At 41.7% G+C, this 18708-nt stretch overlaps 1 protein-coding gene across 1 annotated transcript in view; it reads left to right on the top strand.

Moving 5' to 3' along the window:
• Positions 1 to 874: 874 nt before the first annotated feature.
• The window catches only part of LOC136876866 (hemolymph lipopolysaccharide-binding protein), a 194514-nt gene continuing 176680 nt past the window's right edge, over positions 875 to 18708 (top strand). Inside the window, exons 1-2 of the mRNA XM_067150626.2 lie at positions 875 to 946; positions 8354 to 8479. Coding sequence (XP_067006727.2) covers positions 905 to 946; positions 8354 to 8479 — 168 coding nt within the window. The 5' untranslated portion in view covers positions 875 to 904. The remainder of the gene's footprint in view (positions 947 to 8353; positions 8480 to 18708) is intronic.

Genomic DNA, 18708 nt, shown 5'->3' with positions numbered 1-18708 from the left:
AGAAATCTTAAAAGTGTATATAACTCTTCGAAGTATACACGTGTGTCGTAGGCAGTAATATCACGATTACAGCCCTAGATCTTTCCGTTTTATGCGACTGATGTTTGTCATCGCAGGCCATTCCGTTTTACGTGGAATATTCGCTATTAAATTCCACTTGTGCCTCTTCCAGTCAATGTCCCATAAACAGGAAGTCAAGTCTCAACATCGACAACCTTACAGACAATGGCACTTGGTCGCCCTCGTACCTAAAACTTATTTCACAGACAAAGACGCTGTTAGTTTGGAGTACTAATATTGTTGCTTAGTGAGCCGCACTCTAAAACTCATTAACAAGGCCACAAAATAGTAAATTTAGGGAAGAATGTCGACATTGAATTCTTTTTCTATCTCTTTTTTTGCTAGTCGTTTTACGTCGCACCGACACAGATAGGTCTTATGGCGACTACTGGATACGAAAGGCCTAGGAGTTGGAAGGAAGTGGCCGTGGCCTTAATGAAGGTACAGCCCCAGCATTTGCCTGGTGTGAAAATGGGAAACCACGGAAAACCATCCTCAGGGTTCTATCTCTTTTTCAGCTCATGATAAGCCTAGACACTTTAAACAGCCGTAGACATTTTTTACTACTGATCGAATCACACCTGAAGTTAAACTAGGTTTTACCTTATTATAGAATAAATGTAACATTTCTGGTCACAAAATGCAAGAGTTTTGTTAACATCTGGTCTCGGTACATAGTTTTTTGTTACAGCTTCACACAGTTATTTTTTGCTTAATAAGTATCCTCTCGGTTATCGGAATATGACGTCGAAGCTTCGGAGAGGTCATCCAGCGAGCTGGCTGCATTCAGCATGCGGGACTTTCCTAACGCTCAACGAGTGAAATAAATAGCAAGCCAGAGCGAATGATACCATTACCAGCACTCGTAAGGATGTCGCTTTACTTGGTAAGTTTCTTGTTTATTTCTCTGTAGCCGATAAGAGGGGTCAAGAGAGAGGTGATATCAGGCTTCGTGTTGGAAATATAATAATAATAATAATAATAATAATAATAATAATAATAATAATAATAATAATAATAATAATAATAATAATAATAATAATAATAATAATAATAATAATAATAAAAGCCCGCATGGTGGCCGTGATCGTTAAGGCGTTGGAGTCTAAACGGTCTAGCAACATGGTTACCCGGTTCGAGTCGTGTTGGTCGGAAACGTTTTCACCATCAGGATTTTTTCCGGCAGGATAGGGGAAGTGGTAGTTTACAATTTCTAATCTCTAGACAGCGTGCCAAAAGCCTGGATTACATTCTAAACCTCTCCGCGGTTCTCATATGGAGTGAGGGCATATAGCGCTATTGCTAGTCATTCGTCCGACGTGTGGAGACGTTAAGCCTAGAGCAGCCCCCTTGGTGCTTTAGGCATTAGTAGGCTATGTGCCGGCACCGGACTCACCATCCTTTCTTACTATCATATATATCACGTCATTCATTTCATCTCCTTAAATTCTCTGATAAGGTTGACGTCAGGAAGGGCATCCGGACATAAAAACCCGCCGTGACGTATTCATATCGCCTCATACACGACGTAGAGAAACGGAACAATGGTTGGACAAATAATAATAATAATAATAATAATAATAATAATAATAATGGCGAATGTCCTCCGAGCAGGCCTAATGCAGGTCTTGAAGGTGACCTGCATGTCTCCGGGGATGCGGCTCCTACTTCAAAAGACATGGCAGTCATCCAGCCCCCGATAAACATATTAAGGTTAAAACCCCGACACGGCAGGGAATCGAACGTGGGACCTATTGTACCAAGCGATGTCACCATGCAGCCGGGAAATTTAAGGATGGAATATCTCAGTAGAGTAATTACATTTTCATAGAATTTGAGTCTAATATCTTGTGATTGATGAATGTCCAAACAAGGGAACGTGATGTAACACAAGAGTGTGTTATCAGTGGTCGAGATAAGTCGGAGGAGAGCAAAGGGAGGCGTTCAGGACCTCAACTGCAGCAGGCACCAAGCTATACAGTTACATTCCTGATGAGTGCGGTCTCTCCACAAGAGACATTTCGTTGTTAATAGTTCTATACATTATCCTGTGCATGCAGTAAGGATCAATTCCTCCCGTCTCCTAGGACGCTCAGTCTACCGGAATAATCAACATCACACCTATCAATTAAGGGCAGAAGTACGTGAATAGAACGGAAATTTCGAAAAAATATTTTGCTCTTAATTTGAAAGTGCGCCATCCTGAACAAGAATATGTATGATTTATATGCATTTTTATTTGATTTCACGAAGAAATTAAGAATAAGGTGAAGCCTTGCTTTGCCACGCCGCACTTTTCAAACTCCACTATTAACATACTTAGTCAATCAATCATAATTTCTTTACTAATTGAACGAGGATCTTGTGAGATGGTTCATTTCAGAAGTTGGTACTTCCCGCGTGTCGTGAACAAAAGACTGCACAGGGACGCAGTGAAAGAAACGTGTTTGTTTTTGTAAACATATATTTGGGTAAGCAGAAACTTTCTGATGTTAAGACCATCACTGGTCGAGGGAGGCTGCCTGATGCAAAAATTGATAAGCTGCAGCTGTATTTTGGACTTGCTATAACAAGAAATACAGGAAAACTTAAAGCAGTGAAACAGGCCATAAAAGCAACATTATACCACTAAACGTCAACAGATGAAGAACCAAGACATGATCTGTGTGCAGAAGGTGTGGATTCATGGTGTGGCTTTCAGAAAAGAAAGATAGGAGGTCCTAATTACCACCACAAGAACTCACTTCCATTGGCTGTTTTGAATGCCATAAAACCTGTGTATAAGGGACTTAGTGATGACACTCTGTTGTCTAAGTGTTTACATGGCGGCACACAGAATGTCAATGAAAGTTTTAATCACCGTATCTGGCAACGCATTAAAAAGCTGAATTTGTAAGCTTTAGAACCCTTCAAATAGGTGTATTGGTTGCAGTGATATGCTTCAATGAGGCCATGATGTCAAGAAGATATGTTCTTGAAGACATGGGTATCAAGCCTTGGGCAAAGATGTTGAAGGCGACGAGGGGCAAGTGCAGAATCCACTAAAGAAGGTAGAATTGAAAAACGAAACAGAAGAAGGAAGAGAGAAAGGAGAGCCAGCGGCAAGAACAATATGGTCCTGGAATGTTCTGAGACAGGCGTCAGTGAAGCACAAACTGTTGAAGGCGATGAGGGGCTTTGACAGTGACCGTGTGAAAAGAATCCCAAAAAGCAAGTGCAGAATCCACTAAGGAAGGCAGAATTCCAAAAAGTAACAGAAGGAAGAGAGAAGGTGAGGAGAGCTAGCAGCAATAAGAATATGGTCCTGGAATGTTCTGAGACAGGCATCGGTGAAGCACAATCTTCGACTGCAGTTTCCCCCAAAACATTTCATTTTCACATTTAGGTACACATTGCTCTTAAACTATTCTACCTAGAGATATGAGATTTTTCACACTCATGTACGACTATACTGCGATACTAAAACTATGGATTTTTAATGTTGCTTCTAAATTGTGCTTTTTATAAACCTTCTTCTGCCAAAAGTTAAAATATTTTAAAATTAAATTTCAATTCATAACTGAAGACATAAATATTTATCAAATGTTAAAATTCAAGCGTTTCAAGACTTTCATGCCTCTGTGAATGTGTGGTAAGAATTTGGAAGCAGTGGTACCAACACTTCAGTAGTAATGTGTAGCGACATGACGGCATGTTTCAATTAGACCTTGAAAAATTTCTCATATTCAAAAAATTCCTTACAAGAAACTAGAAGTCTAAATACTATAAATGGCGATCCATTAGAATCAGGAGGGCTTTGACTTGACATGGTAAAATTGGTGCTTTTCTATCTTTCATGTTATAATAGATTTTTTGATAAATGTTATGGTAAGTTTCAGCATTACTTCAGTGGGCGCTCACGAACTTCCGCCCAACTGGTTGCCAGCCATTAAGGATTTACGTAGGTACTTCCCTTCACTATTGTTATTTGGTTTCGGTGTTTTCCAAATTCGTACGTTCTTCATCGTCAGATGTTTCATTCCGGGCTTGTGTCAAGGTCATACACCTGTCGTTGTCATATGTTGCGTACACCTGTTATGTTATGTGAGCCTCAGACTGTTTCTGATGGTTCCGTCAGTTTCCGCTTGGAACGCTAGCGCCGTACCGCGTCCGGGGAGCCATCTGGTTACGAATGAACGTATCATTTCCATTTATATTATAACGTCTAAATTCAAAGGTCATTGTTTAAGAAGCCTTTCTCGTGAGTAGTATAAGAGCACGTGGAATTTTTCAATTTGCCGCCACCACAGTTCAAAGGTATCTAGCTAAAGATGGCAGCACGGTGCTCTCTTGGTTAAAGATGGCGGATGATAGCTAACAGAACTTTTCAAATTGCCCACTACTACGTGCTTAAGGTAGTAGCCATAAAGAGGGCAGCACGGTGTTCTATGGATTAAAGATGGCGGATGGCAGCTGTCAAAAAAGCACATGGCTTTGTTTCCAAACAAGGGCACGTGGAATTTGCCGCCACCACATTTCAAACTAAAGAGGGCAGCACTGTGCTCTGTTGATTAAAGATGGTGGATGACAGCTGTCAAAAAAGCACATGGCTTTGTTTCCAAACAAGAGCACGTGGAATTTGCCGCCACCACATTTCAAACTAAAGAGGGCAGCACTATGCTCTGTTGATTAAAGATGGCGGATGACGGCTGTCAAAAAAGCACATGGCTTTGTTTCCAAACAAGAGCACGTGGAATTTGCCGCCACCACATTTCAAACTAAAGAGGGCAGCACTGTGCTCTGTTGATTAAAGATGGCGGATGACAGCTGTCAAAAAAGCACATGGCTTTGTTTCCAAACAAGAGCACGTGGAATTTGCCGCCACCACATTTCAAATTAAAGAGGGCAGCACTGTGCTCTGTTGATTAAAGATGGCGGATGACGGCTGTCAAAAAAGCGCGTGAGTTTGTTTCCAAACAAGAGCATGTAGAATTTTTTCAAATTGCCGCCACCACATAGAGGGCAGCATGGTGGTCTCTTGATTAAAGATGGCTGCTGTCATGTGGAATTGCCTGCCACCACATTTCAAAGGTATCTAGCTAAAGAGGGCAGCACGGTGCTCAAAGATGGCTGCTGTCAAAAAGCATTTTTCAAATTATCCGCCACCACATTTCAAAGGTAAGTAGCTAAAGAGGGCAGCACTGTGCTCTATAGATTAAAGATGGCGGATTACAGCTGTCAAAAAAGCACATGGATTTGTTTATCTCACGCTAGTGAGGTTAAGTTGGTAGCACTAAGGTTTAGGCCCACCAAGATGTTAACACTGCGGATGACAGGTGACGAATTTGCAGCTACTGCGATAAAGAGGGCAGCACAGTGCTCTGTGGTTTAAAGATGGCGGATGACAGCTGTCAAAAAAGCACGTGGATTTGTTTACCTCGCGCTAGTGAAGTTAAGTTGGTACTACTGAGGTTTAGGCCCGTCAAGATGGCAGTACTGAGGTTAGCGATGCGTTGTTGTCCGTCAAAAGCACGTGGCTGTCAAAAAACACGTGGATTTGTTTATCTCGCGCTATTTAGGTTAAGTTGGTACCACTGAGGTTTAGGCCCGTCAAGATGGCAGTACTGAGGTTAGCGATGCGTTGTTGTCGATGATAGCTGTCAAAAAGCACGTGGCTTTGTTTACAAATTCAAATTTCCCGCGGGTGGTGGAGGAGACCTCTGGGAGGCCTCTGGCTGTGGTGGTAGTGGAGGAGGCATCTGGGAGGCCTCTGGCTGTGGTGGCGGTGGAGGTGGCCTCTGGGAGGCCTCTGGCTGCGGTGGCGGTGGAGGTGGCCTCTGGGAGACCGCGGTGGCGGTGGCGGCCGAACTGTCCAATTATACTAACCTCGTGGACAGTAGATATTTTATTCTGATGACGCAGAACAAAGTTCTCTGCGAATCGTAAAGAATTTCACCTCATTTACTTGACACGGCATAAGCCCAAAAGCATACATCGACTCACCTAGCTACTTGCAGTGATCCACATGTGATATTTTCACAGTATCAACAAAGTAATTAATAGACAAGAAAACTCCTCCGCCCAGTAACATTGCCTTACGGGAACCGCTCTTTATCATAATATGGTCAGACAATGCTCCACCTACTCTAATGTACTGAAATGTAGCCACCTATTCAGTCACACCTTGTCTAGTCCAATAGCCCCCTCTTCCTTGCTCCGCCATGTTCATTGTGCTTGCGTAGGTAAATAGCGATGGTGTCAACTGGCCCCCTGAATACAAAATATCTGCTATATCTCGCTTGAACCACGCTAGTTGATCCTCTCTGGAATTACTTTTCCTAAAGACAAATTTTCTTCTATCAGACCATTTTGAAATTTTGAAAATGTGTCCGATATAACCAGAATTAATGCTTTCCTCAGCTACCGCGCATCACATATCGAGCTGACTGGCCCATAACTATCCTCTTTGTGTTTGTCACCTAATCCGATGTACACTGGAGATACTAGAGAAACTCTGAATTGATTTTCTAAAACTCCTTCATGCAAACATTCTAGTAATTGGGGATATGCTCCAAGGTAAATAGGTAGTTACTCCCAATTTTTACACATTTACAGAAGGTGTATGGTAGATTACTAGAGAAGACGTTGTAGGTATTACTGGCATTTGTGTTCCCTGTATCGATAGTGAGGCCTCGTAAAGTTGTCTATGTTGTCACCTGTGTAAATTCACTTGAACCGTCAGATATTCTAGTAGTTTGACCTTCTGGGACTAGATGATTCTCACTCGATTTTGTACTGTTCCTTTTTGTTTAAAGCACATTATCAACCTTGAAGAAAATTGGCATTTTGAACTTGGGTAAACCATTGGCAGTAATGTTTCTTTTAATAATTCAGAAGTTATCAAAATTGTGATCAAATGATGTAATATGAAATTGATTATCCAGTCAAAATGTATGAAAATTAATCCTTGTAGAAACATCGGCTGATACTCTATTTAAAGGTGCCTTGTACTGATTGACTTGTGTGTGTATCATCTGACGGCGGATTATGGGAGAGGAGGCGTGGGAGCAGCCTGAACATGAGCTAAAGGTAGAACTTTAACTACAGTATGTGAAACTTCTGCGTGTGAAACTCGGGCAGTCGATGTTTTTAGTAAGCATGTGAATGTTTGGGTGTCCGCATTTCGGTAAAATTCATGTAGGGCTTATCCTCTTGTGTTTGGTTCCCCTAATACAGAGAGAGAAACAAGGCAAAAACTAACTCTGTGGGTAATATACCCCTTCTGCGTTAAGGGTCTGTGATGTGAGACAATTATTGTGAATAACGTACTCTACTGCCCTGACAACGGGCGTATTGTAAAATAATTGTGAACTGGAATCGAGGGTTCGAGCCCTGCCTAATGTAAAACTGGAAAATACGGATCCATCGTATTCTATGAATCTTCCTTAGACCCGAATGTAAAGTTAACTCCAGGGTTCGAGACCCGACCTAGCAAATGTGCTCTGGTTGCTACGGCTTATTATGGTGAAGTATGCGTTTTCGATTTGGAATGACTAGCCTAATAATTTCCCGAGACCTATGGGTCATCAGACTGTGATAGACGAAAGTACTCTCCCCGAAATATGTGGAAAATTTTCAGAGCTTTCGAGCTCTTCATTCTGTATTTTTCGAGAGTTAAAATTCTACTTGTTGGTTCACGTTCAAATAGTTAGAAAAGAAAGAAAATAAAATTCACAACGGATTGTTTTGGTAAATATTGGTTGTTCAGCCATTGCCCCTGAAGCTCTCTATTCCGTAAAAATAACTGCAATCAGTGTTCAGTGATAAATGCTTATTACAGGGGGAGTTTTCTGTGCAAGGCACTCGTACCTAGTTACTCGGACTAGACGGGACTGCCCAGAGTTTTCAAGGCTCCGTTATAGAAATGTAGACCATGACGGAGAAAATGTAGCAAGGTACGTGAAATAGTCAGATCTTTTAACATATACTTAGAACCAAGCTCATGAAGCTCTCATCACGATAATTAAGAAATACTTAGGACCAAGTTCATAAATACTGTCAAAATACCTAAAAATATAGAGGGAAACAGACTATTAATTTACACAGTAAAATATTGTGCGCTCTTTTGTTAACTGACCATCAAAGCTTTTAAGCTAGGCTGAAGATATAAGGCACTGTGTTTGTTTGACTGAGGATGGATAGCGAGTGAAGCTTAAATCAGTATTCTGCACTGAAGTACCAAATTTTCTGCCATAACCTCCTTTAGGCTGTCATTTTAGTCATAGTTAACTGTTGAACTCTGTACTTGTTGCAGGTTCTCTTGCCCCTGATGCTAGCAGTTTCACTGGCGAGCACAGATCAGTGTGTATCGTCTGTGGGCTCAAAGTTGGACATGTCTGTCAATGGCCACAAGAACACCAGTGGACATTGGATGATAACGGTACTGTATATTCCCAACTGCATAGGTGTGCTTCCGTGTTTGATGGATAATATTTGATGTGATTAATACACGTAACTTGGTGCTTTGTATTCAAAATACTTGCATGCACCATTCGAATTTAAGCCAATTTTCAAACCACACTAATACAGTTTGTGGAGTTAATCTAATAGGTACTTGACATCAAAGTGCATCAAACACAAACCTGCTTTACATGTGCTAACCACTAACGGCTTTAGGAAGAGACAACGAATTGCCGTGGAGTAGCTCATACCAGAGGTAATTACTTACGTTGGTAGTGTTATTGCTGGGACCTACTCAGCGTTTAAAATTTTATCTGCCATGATTCTAATCGGCTTGCCCCAAGACAAGCAGCCTGCTAGTTTACAAGCTGGTCACGGGATTCGCTAGAACTTAGTAGTTAGCTGAATTTATACTTCGCAGACACTGTGACATTTCACATAGTTTGTCTTTTTGATAAACAGCCTATATTAAGCCCGCATTGGATTTGTTAAATAATATAATATCAATAATGCGCAGGTTGTAGAGACATGGAAAAGATAGCTGGGGGAGAAACAAGCCCTTTCCTTTAATAAATCACTCAAGGAACATCGGTCTGGCTGGAAATAGCTCGTAACGGTCACTCCCTGCTTTACGGCGAAGTCTCAAAGGTGTATGCGGCGCAGGTGGAGACCCCTGAGGAGAAACAACACGGTGGAAGCGGGGACTGTCGCCTTCTTGGGTTTAATGAAGAATTCCAGCCAGGTGATGTCTACTGCTACAGTGCATGTAATTTTAACAAGTAGTCCAGCCAAGCCATCTCTACTGCTACACTGGCTGGAGCCGTAAGAAGTAGTCCAGCCAGGCGATATCCTATATATTTTACGGGTGTTAATTTTAAACGTGTTTGTTACAAAACTAACAGATCGTGAATTTTATTACGTCTCGTAAACATACAATAACCTACTGTCAACTGTCTCGTCATTATCTATATCAACTGTCAACATACAAAACTAAAATTCTCTAATTGGTACATGGTCCCAATCTTCAACATCCTCCCCACCCTGGTCGGTCGATTTCTAAGGGAACGACCAGCTGCACTGGTCTTGTGACCATGGAGCGATCCGGGAGCTGAAGAATGACTGTTCGGATTCTGTCATCTCTTCCTCGGGGCAGTTCACAATTTCGGCCTCGTTTCCACGACAGTCTGGGCTTCAGGTCCTCTTGTAAACGTACTACATCACCTATGCGTAGTTCGGTTTCTTTTTTGATCTGCTTCACTTCGTGGTAACTCCTTAATTGAAGCAGGTATTCCCTTTTCCATCTTTGCTCAAAGTGTAAAATTAGCTTTGTCTCTGTCTGTACACCTTAGTCAAATCTTGATAGATGGAAGTATCTGGTGTACGTGAAGGAATTGTCAGCCTTTCTCCTATGAGTAAGTGTGAAGGTGTCAGGATATCAGAGTTATTGTCATCCACAGTAATAGGGCGCGAGTTTAGAGTGGCCTCGATCCCCACCAAAATAGTATTTAGCCCTTCCTCGTCTACTTGAGCTCATCCGAGTATCTTCTTGAGGCACATCTTAGTGGACCCTACCATCCTTTCCCAGAATCCTCCCCACCATGCGGCTCTTGATACTATAAATTTCCATGTAACATGGTGGTGTGACAAGTGAGTTTGTACTCTTGAATCTTCTAATAATTTCTGGAGTTCGGATATTTCTCTGTTGGCGGCGTGAAACGTTCGAGCGTTGTCTGAATGCATGGTGTTCGGAAGTCTACGTCTTCCTACGAAGCGCTGAAAGGCAAGTAGGAATTTATCAGTTGACAAGTCAGTTGTAAGCTCGAGATGAGTGGCTCTCGTCGTTGTGCAGGTAAACAACACGATGTAGCATCTCTTCTCTGCAGCTCCAGCCTTCACGCACAACGAGCCTGCAAAATCTACACCACAAACGGTGAACGGCCGTTGAAACTTAACACGGTCCATTGACAAAGGAGCTTCTATCTGTTCACACCTCTTGGCGTGTATTATCTTGCAGGGAAGGCATGCTTAAATGACCTTCTTGATTACTTGCCTAGCCTTCAAAATCCAGAATTCACGACGCAATTCTGATAACACAACACGAACTCCTATGTGCGTTTCTTTTATCAATAATTTAGTGAAATGATGATAGCCATCAAGAAGTAGGGGATTTCGCTCATTTTCAGAAAGATATGCAAACTGGAGCCTACCGCCAAGTCGAATCAGGTTTGTATTCTAGAAGTGGATGGATCGTGCAATTTTGGATGTAGCCGGTAGCGGTTCCTTTCGTGTCAGGGCAGCAAACTCTGTACAGAATCATTTCTCCTGAACTCGGCGTATCCTGTAGAGCTTTGCAGCTTCTGATTCTGTGGTTGTCAAATGCCTTGGATACTGCACTCTTCTCCGTGTCACCTCCACGAAACGTAAAATCCAACAGGTGATATGTATTACCTTCCAATACGAACTATATCGTAAAATATCTATCAGTGATTCCTTAGCACTGATTACAAGGACTTGAGTGGTTGCCTCCTTGGATTCGGGTAGTGATACTTCCTGACGTCATATTTTCCGTGGCCAAGAATTGGGAGTCTCAGCAAGCCATTGCGGTCCATTCCACCATAATGAAGAGGAATTTAGATCTGTCGCCAACATTCCACGCGTCAGAAGGTCTGTGGGGTTGTCTTCACTGAGACAATATTGACAATGAACCGGCGGCAGACAGCCTTGAATTTCTGTCACGCGGTTGCATACGAAGGTCTTCCAGCGATTTGGGTCTCTCCGTATCCAACCGAAGGCCACCATACTGTAGAGTCCGACCATAGTGTAGCTCGCGTGCTGTAAAATCCTGTCGATTGGCAGAAATATTTCAACAGACGAAAACCTATCAAAGTGGCCAAAAGTTCTAGTCGTGGGAGTGTAATCCTTTTAAAAGGAGACAATCTGCTTTTACTGCAGGCCAAGAGTATTGATATATTATCGTCTGTTAGCGTTCTAGTGTACAATGCGGCTCCACATGCTCTCTCAGAAGCATCACAAAACACATGGATATGCGTAGCGTTTGACGTCTGTTTACAAATTCCAATCCACCTCGGGACGTTCATAAGTGACAGCTGTTTGAAGCTCGAGATCCAGAGTTGCCATTTTAAGGCTATATCCTGTGGAAGAATCACATCCTACTCTATGCCTCGACACCAAGTATCCTGCAAGATTAATTTTCCAACAATTGAGACGGGTGAGAATAACCCCAGTGGATCGTAAAATCTTGCTGTTCCTTGTAAGAGCTGACGTTTCGTAGCAGGAATGTGAGCTAGCTTTTCAGTAATTTCCCGGTGATCGAAAAAGATACAGTCCAATTCTGTGTTCCACCTGATACCTAACACTCCAGTTTCTTGTTTGATATCTCGTCTCTCAGACTGCCATACACTCTTAAGTGTTTCTGAGTTCGTTGCCCATTTATACATTGGTAGTCGTATGTGCCTGAGAATAGAGCTTACTTCGAAATGTAAGCTTATGACGCCATTGTCGCCGTCAGCACCAGCAACGAAGTCGTCCATAAATGTGCTCTGATCTAAGAGTTCTGCTGCTGTGGGGTATGTGTTACTGCACCTTGAAGCCAGTTCACGTAGAGTCGCAGATGAAAGGATAGGACTGCACGTAAGACCAAACGATAGCGCGTGAACCTCTACTGACAATTTCATCTGCTGTTTGCCAGTTACCATCTTCCCGCTTCTGGATGTGATACCAGAAAAATCTGGTTAAGTCTCTGTCCTTTTCATCTAGGTACAGTTGCAAAAATGGCTTGAGTTCCATCCCCGACTATTGCTTTTCGACATGTACGAAAGCAGATTAGCGTTGACAGAATTTCAGGAAGGAGGTTTCGTCCTGCTTCCAGAGCGTCGTTAAGGGATGGCGAGTCTTTCTCGTGTGACGAAGCGTCGAAAACAATCCTCCATTTGATTGCTCCATTCCTCTCTTTCTTGACAGCTTGGTGTGGCAGGTAGAGAATATCGCTTAGATTATATTCTTCAGCAGTCATTTCAACACGCCCCTTGTCAATATAGTCAGTCATTTGTGAATAGTACATTTCTCGAAACTCAGCATTGTCGTGAAGTTTCCTTTCAAGTGATCTCAAGCGATTCTTGGCATTGACGCAGTTTGATGGCAAGATAACTTCCTGTTTTCTGGGCAGAGACACTACTCTCCGCCCATCTTTCATACGAAACGAATCGTGAAACTGTTGAAGAATGGTAGCGTCCTTCCTAGAAAGTGTTCTACCTTGCTGCTCTCTTATTCCCATGGTCTCTAAATCCCAGAATTATCGCATGCTGTCGTCTTTAGGCTCAAATTCTTGACTTGTGTGATCATGATTTATAGCGACATGAAGGACTGTGATTCCTGACGTGTTTCCGCTAAGAACCCAACCCAACTTAGACGGGATAAGTACTATGGACTCAGAAGGGCGCATTGGTTGGCCATCTCGGATCACCTTCCAGTAGTGATCACCACCTATGAGAAGTTCAACAGGGAGGTCGCTTTCATTGTCCTAGGGGTCTGCTAATTGCAACGTTCGGCTGCATGATAAGGAATAGACATCGTGTGGAACGGCAAGATGCGGAGAATACTTGTTTTCGCTCTCGAAAGTTGTTATCATTATATTAGTTTCCGACCACACGCCACTGATGTTAAACTGGACAAGTCTGCGTGTTGTGGCCGTGTGTTGATCACACTCAGAGGCCGTAACATACAGTTTCCTTTTTTCGACAACAGTAAGCTTGAGCTGATCCACGAGGCTGGACTGATTTCCAGCATCTAAAATACACCGCGTAGGTTTGGTCAGTCCAGTCGGGCCAGTTATCCAAACCCGAGCAGTTTGAGGATACGTGAAGTTGGGGGGCGTGTTTACATCGATCTTGCCCACCGCTACAACTTCTCTGTCGTCTCCTCCACAAATTGACACGTGGTGTGTCTTCTTGAATTTGGAGCATGATACCTTATTCTTCTTTGCACAGTCTTTAGAGTGATGGCCTCGTTTAAAACAAAGGCAGCATCTGTTCGCTTTCTTCAGTTTTTCAATGTTCTCCTGGTTGCTCGGTATTGTTTGACAGTCTTGACCCTAGTGACCTCGAGTCTCACAGAAAACGCAATACGGTTGTGTAACTTGTCGGAATGAAAGGTTGCAGGTGCTCCAAAAAATCCAGGTGGGATTGAATAATTCTATTTTTATCCCCATAACGGGACTCCAGAATCTTCTTCACCTGTTCGTAAGTATCGACCGTTACTGATATTATATCCAACATATGTTTGGGTTCACCGTCGAGGTGTCCTCGAAGGAATACATGTTTATCACCGATACCGCTGAGTTCTTGTCCACCGAAGCCTGAAATTGCTCCCAGAACCGTGGCCATTATTCTATGTCTCCTGAAAAATTCTCTATTCTAATAGTAGGAAGCTTAACTTCGGGAGTAGCTATGGGTGACGTAGTAGTAACTGAGCAAGTATGCGTCTTGTAAATTCTTTGTCTTTATAAGTTTATTTGGCCTTCCGCATTGCACGTTTAGCAACTGTCAATGCAATTTTCACAGACTTGTATATCCTCGTCATAGTCGTCGTTCTCAATAAGATCAATAAGATCGTGTATAGCATCATCTAGAACAATATTAAGTTCTCAAAAGTGTCTTGAAGGCGTTCCAAGCAGTGTTCTACATCGTCCAGCGCCGCAGTATCGCTGAAATCATTTAGCTGTTTAGTGAAACGTGTAATGTTGGAACGCTGAGTAGTTCGCTTCCTTTTGAGCTTGTCAAGCGAGGGCTGAGACATTCTTTTTCGTTACTCGGTTAGTGTAATAATGTTCCGTGAATTTCCTCGTGACGTGTCTGACTGAATGTTTTCTTATGTAGTTACAGAAATGCTCAGGAGATAGCGCTAGTTGTCACCCTGTCGTTGTTAGAGTCTCGTAGAGATTATGACCTCTTTGCAAGTTATATGACAACAACATGGCGGCTAAAATGTATTGCAATCAAATATAGTATTTTGAGATGTTTAAAAATCAAGGAGCACTCAACCGTGTATAAAAGCAATTTTTTAGTGCTCTAACAACATTCAAAATAGTATTAATGCCGTGTAAGTACTTATCCATTCCTTGTCGTGGTGAAACGTAGGTTTTTCAATCAACACCTTATTGCGTATTAAACAAAATTAAAGATTGTTGTATTGTATTTTCTCCTCCAATACCCCTTTTCCGGGGTTGCTCAGTCGGCGGAGCGAGAGTCCCAAAAGGGTGGACCGTTCGCAGGGCCAACTACTATTTCGGGACCGACCATCAGAAAATTTATTTTTGCAGGGCCATCAGTGACTGGTTAGGTGACATAACGTGGAATAAAAATCAGAACAAAATAACAACACTATTTATTAAAATATAAAAAAGAACCCAGTCTGGACAATGCAGAAAAAAATATAATATTATTTTCATAAACATAATTCAAATCGATTGCATCTCGTTAGCAAAAATGAATGTAAGTCCTCGGCATGCTTAGAGGTTCCATTAGATTCGGTTACATCTTCAATGAAACTCCACCCGAAGTCATGCTCTGTAACATTTGACCAATCACAAAATTAGTGATAATGTCGTTATGATAAAAAAAATGCTACATTAAACATGAAATGACCGTATTCCCTTATTTCATTAATCTTTATAAATTATCATTCCTCATCATAAGAGCTTGGGTAGCTTCCCATTAATTAATTCTTTCCAAATTATAGTGTCTTTCATGAGAAAATATTAGTTATTGTTCTCTTTCTAGAAGTTTTCTTTATCATGCTTTAAAAGATTCCGTACTATTTAATAATAAAACTATTTTCCTCATACTCTGAAAATCTACTTGCAAAACAATTGGAAATATTAAAACATTATTGTCAAAAATACTTCGACAAATTTCTTTACAAATTCACTTGGAATTTATCTTTACAAATTTAATTTTGGCACCATTTGGAAATTCATTACAAAATTCTGTAACATATTTGGAAGTTCTTTTATAAATTATTATGGCACATTTTTGGAAATTATTTTATAAATTACTTTGGCACATTTTTTAGAAATTCTTTGGCATATTTCCCCTCTCTCGCAGATCACGCACGGCTGTATTCTTTCTGTACATCAAATGAAACGATTTCTCACTGACTAATACACTGTGGATAGATAGAGCATCACGTAGCACCACGCGCAATCAACAATAACATCATTAGATAATAAATCACACAAAATCACTAAAAGAATAAACATTCATGGAAATACAGGGATAAACTGTCGCGCAATAACATAATCTCCCCCAACTGTCTATCAGCAGATTTTATCACACTATCGAAAATATTATATTTTATTATTATTATTTTATTTATTTATTATTATTATGTCTCCCTTTAGAATTTGGTTGAAGACCCTCACAGTATTAACCGATCATAGTAAGAATTCACCATGACTAGTGTTAAACGACAAAATAGGACGAGTAAAATAATAATCTCGAAGAAATAATCATCATCACCATCGGTTAGAAAACTTCGAAGAACGCGCTCATAACCCTCAGGGAAAAGAAAAAAATAATCGAGTCATACATTACACAATACCAGTTGTTGAGCGAAGGAAAAACCATTATTATTCCCTAAACACTATTTTATCACCATAAATCACTATAATCATCACGACTGACATGCACCCTAGTGGTCCCATATCGTCAATTATCATCATAAAAATCCATCATCATCATAATCGCTCATTTATAATCCTCAACAACCATTCAAAATTTCCGACTCTTCATTATTATTGTTACGGAGTTATCCGTGGAAGGCAGAGGTGAAATAAGGTGCTGGGATGAATGGGTCTCAATCTACGAAATTAAAGTTAATTTAAAATTTAACAAGGTTATATTTTCTTTGCAAAATCAAGAAATAACAAGAATGACAGGTACATAGTAGCATAACAACCCATGAAAAATGTCCAATTACCGAGGTTACAGGATGTGGGCGTCGAGACCCAGACTTACAATCCTGGAGCAATAAGCCCAACTTTACTCGAATATACAAGATTCAACAAAAGGGGGAGAAAACCCCTATCATGCCCGGGAGCATTTACTCCCAATTACACAGTAAAGCCTCCTCGAGGCACACACAAACAATTTTCTTTTTGGAAGAGCAACCCGCTCTCAAAGTTCCAGCCTATCAAAGGCCACACCAAACTCCACATTCAAGCTGTCCTCCAAGGACATACACACAGGGGTAAAAAAATACCCAACCTACTGAGACCTATTAAGCGGAGGAACAGGACAATTACATGGCCTCCACAATACCAACTTGAGAGGAGGCGACACAGCACTCCAAATACGCCTTATTGAAACCTACCTGGCACTAAGCCGCTAATGCAAGGGCTAATCCCATACTAAAGAGGTGACTTATGTAAGAAAACGATTTACATTACATTAGAAGGGAAGAAACGGTTGTGAAAATAAGTTCACCTCAAAGCAATATGAGTGGGAGCTCGAGAGGGTTAAGCACTCTCTATCCCAATATGTAGTTACAGAGGCAGAATTTAAACCAAAAGTCTTTTACATTTTAGGGGAAAGTTACATGGTAAAAGATTTCGAACCCGCCCCGAGGGTTAAACTGCTGAGCTGGCAAGAACATAAGTTATAAAACGGCCATTACCTGGTGGTTGAACTGCTGCCCGAAGAAAAAGGCGCTTCCCGCCCCCTGCTACATAATTTACACAATGATAGGTGTTACTGAAGTGGCGCAGAGACCCGAAAATCAGCAGTTTATATACCCTCGCGGAACATTCGAGACCTTTCAGGAATGATAACACCCGCCCACAATCATTTTATTGGACGGCCAAGAGATTACATGTCAAAACTGAGGAAGAAATCCAGGATTGGTGGGAAATTAATTACAAAAATTACTCATTGGTCGAATTAAAAACTGGCGGAAGGTGAAGGGTTATACAGCCAGATTTAACATAGAACAAACATATGAACCCAAAATTTCTCCGAAACACAGTTATTTCACTTCGCACTAGGGTGCATAATTGTAGTCCTTCAGTAGTGCCATCTAGGAGAGAATGTTCACACTTCTTACTACAGGCAAAACAAAAATACATCGAAAACGACACAGTTCAGAACACTTCAAAATTTACAAGTAGTGACATCTTCTGAAAAACTTGAGAATTAACACTGTAGTTAAAGTTCAGGCTTCTTCCAGTAGAGGAGTTTCAACTGGCGCAAAGTTTGAATTAGCGGAGGTGTACCGCCCGGTACAGACCTCCCCCCACCCCAGAAGTCCCTCCAAGGGGTAACACAGAAGAACATAAACTTTTGTTTTAAAATAGGGTCCATGTTATGATGTTGATATAGAAGTTAATTGCAGAAGTATTTACAACCAAATTTTCTTAAATGATTGGTTCCAGTTTCAAAATTCTTTGTAGTTATTTTTGATGTAATGTCTTTATGCTTGTAGAAGTTGAATTCAGAAGGAAAACCTTTAATTCTTGAAACGGAAGGAAAATTTTCTAAGTCTACCAAATATTGCAGTTGAATCCAAAAATGTAGTAATTGTTGATATTAAATGTCCATGTAGCAGATTAAGTACATTCAAGGTTGATTAAGTTTGACGGCCAGCCCAGCCGCTTCTGCTTGTGTCCAGAGGAGGCCGCTCGGACCCCTCGAGTACCCTGAGATACCGCTCGCCCGCACTATGAGAGGAGGAGTGGTGTTGAAGCACGCCGCGCCCGCGGCGAACATACAGGTCGCGGGCAAGTTGCAGGGTGTGCGCCGCACATCAGCCTTGGCCGGGAGGATGGCTCCGGCTCGCTGTACGCAGGTTGACCTCACTGGAGCAGAGCGGGCCCTTACCCCACCCCAGTGGCGGTACGGCGCCGCGCTGCTGCGGGGGCACTGAAACATTAAAGCTCGGCGGCAGAATATTGTTTTGACCAGAATGATTTTAGGGTACAGTCTTTGTGGTGAGGTTGAGGGGCCAGCGGCGTGGAGGTATTTATTTCATATAAATAGCCACTGTGTGTTGTTGAGCAGGAGACGGGAGCGTAGTAATGGCCATGGTAAGGACAGGATGGCAGTTTAACTGGTCGGGGAAGGTTTTACAATAAATGCTTAACTATAAAGAACTTGATTCCAAGGGCAGAAGGCCTCATAATGAACCCCCCCCCCCAAA

This window comes from Anabrus simplex, chromosome 7 (assembly GCF_040414725.1).
Source record: "Anabrus simplex isolate iqAnaSimp1 chromosome 7, ASM4041472v1, whole genome shotgun sequence".
NCBI classification, from domain to species: domain Eukaryota; kingdom Metazoa; phylum Arthropoda; class Insecta; order Orthoptera; family Tettigoniidae; genus Anabrus; species Anabrus simplex.
Note: the sequence above shows the minus strand (reverse complement) of the source record. Positions and strands in the feature narration are given on the sequence as shown.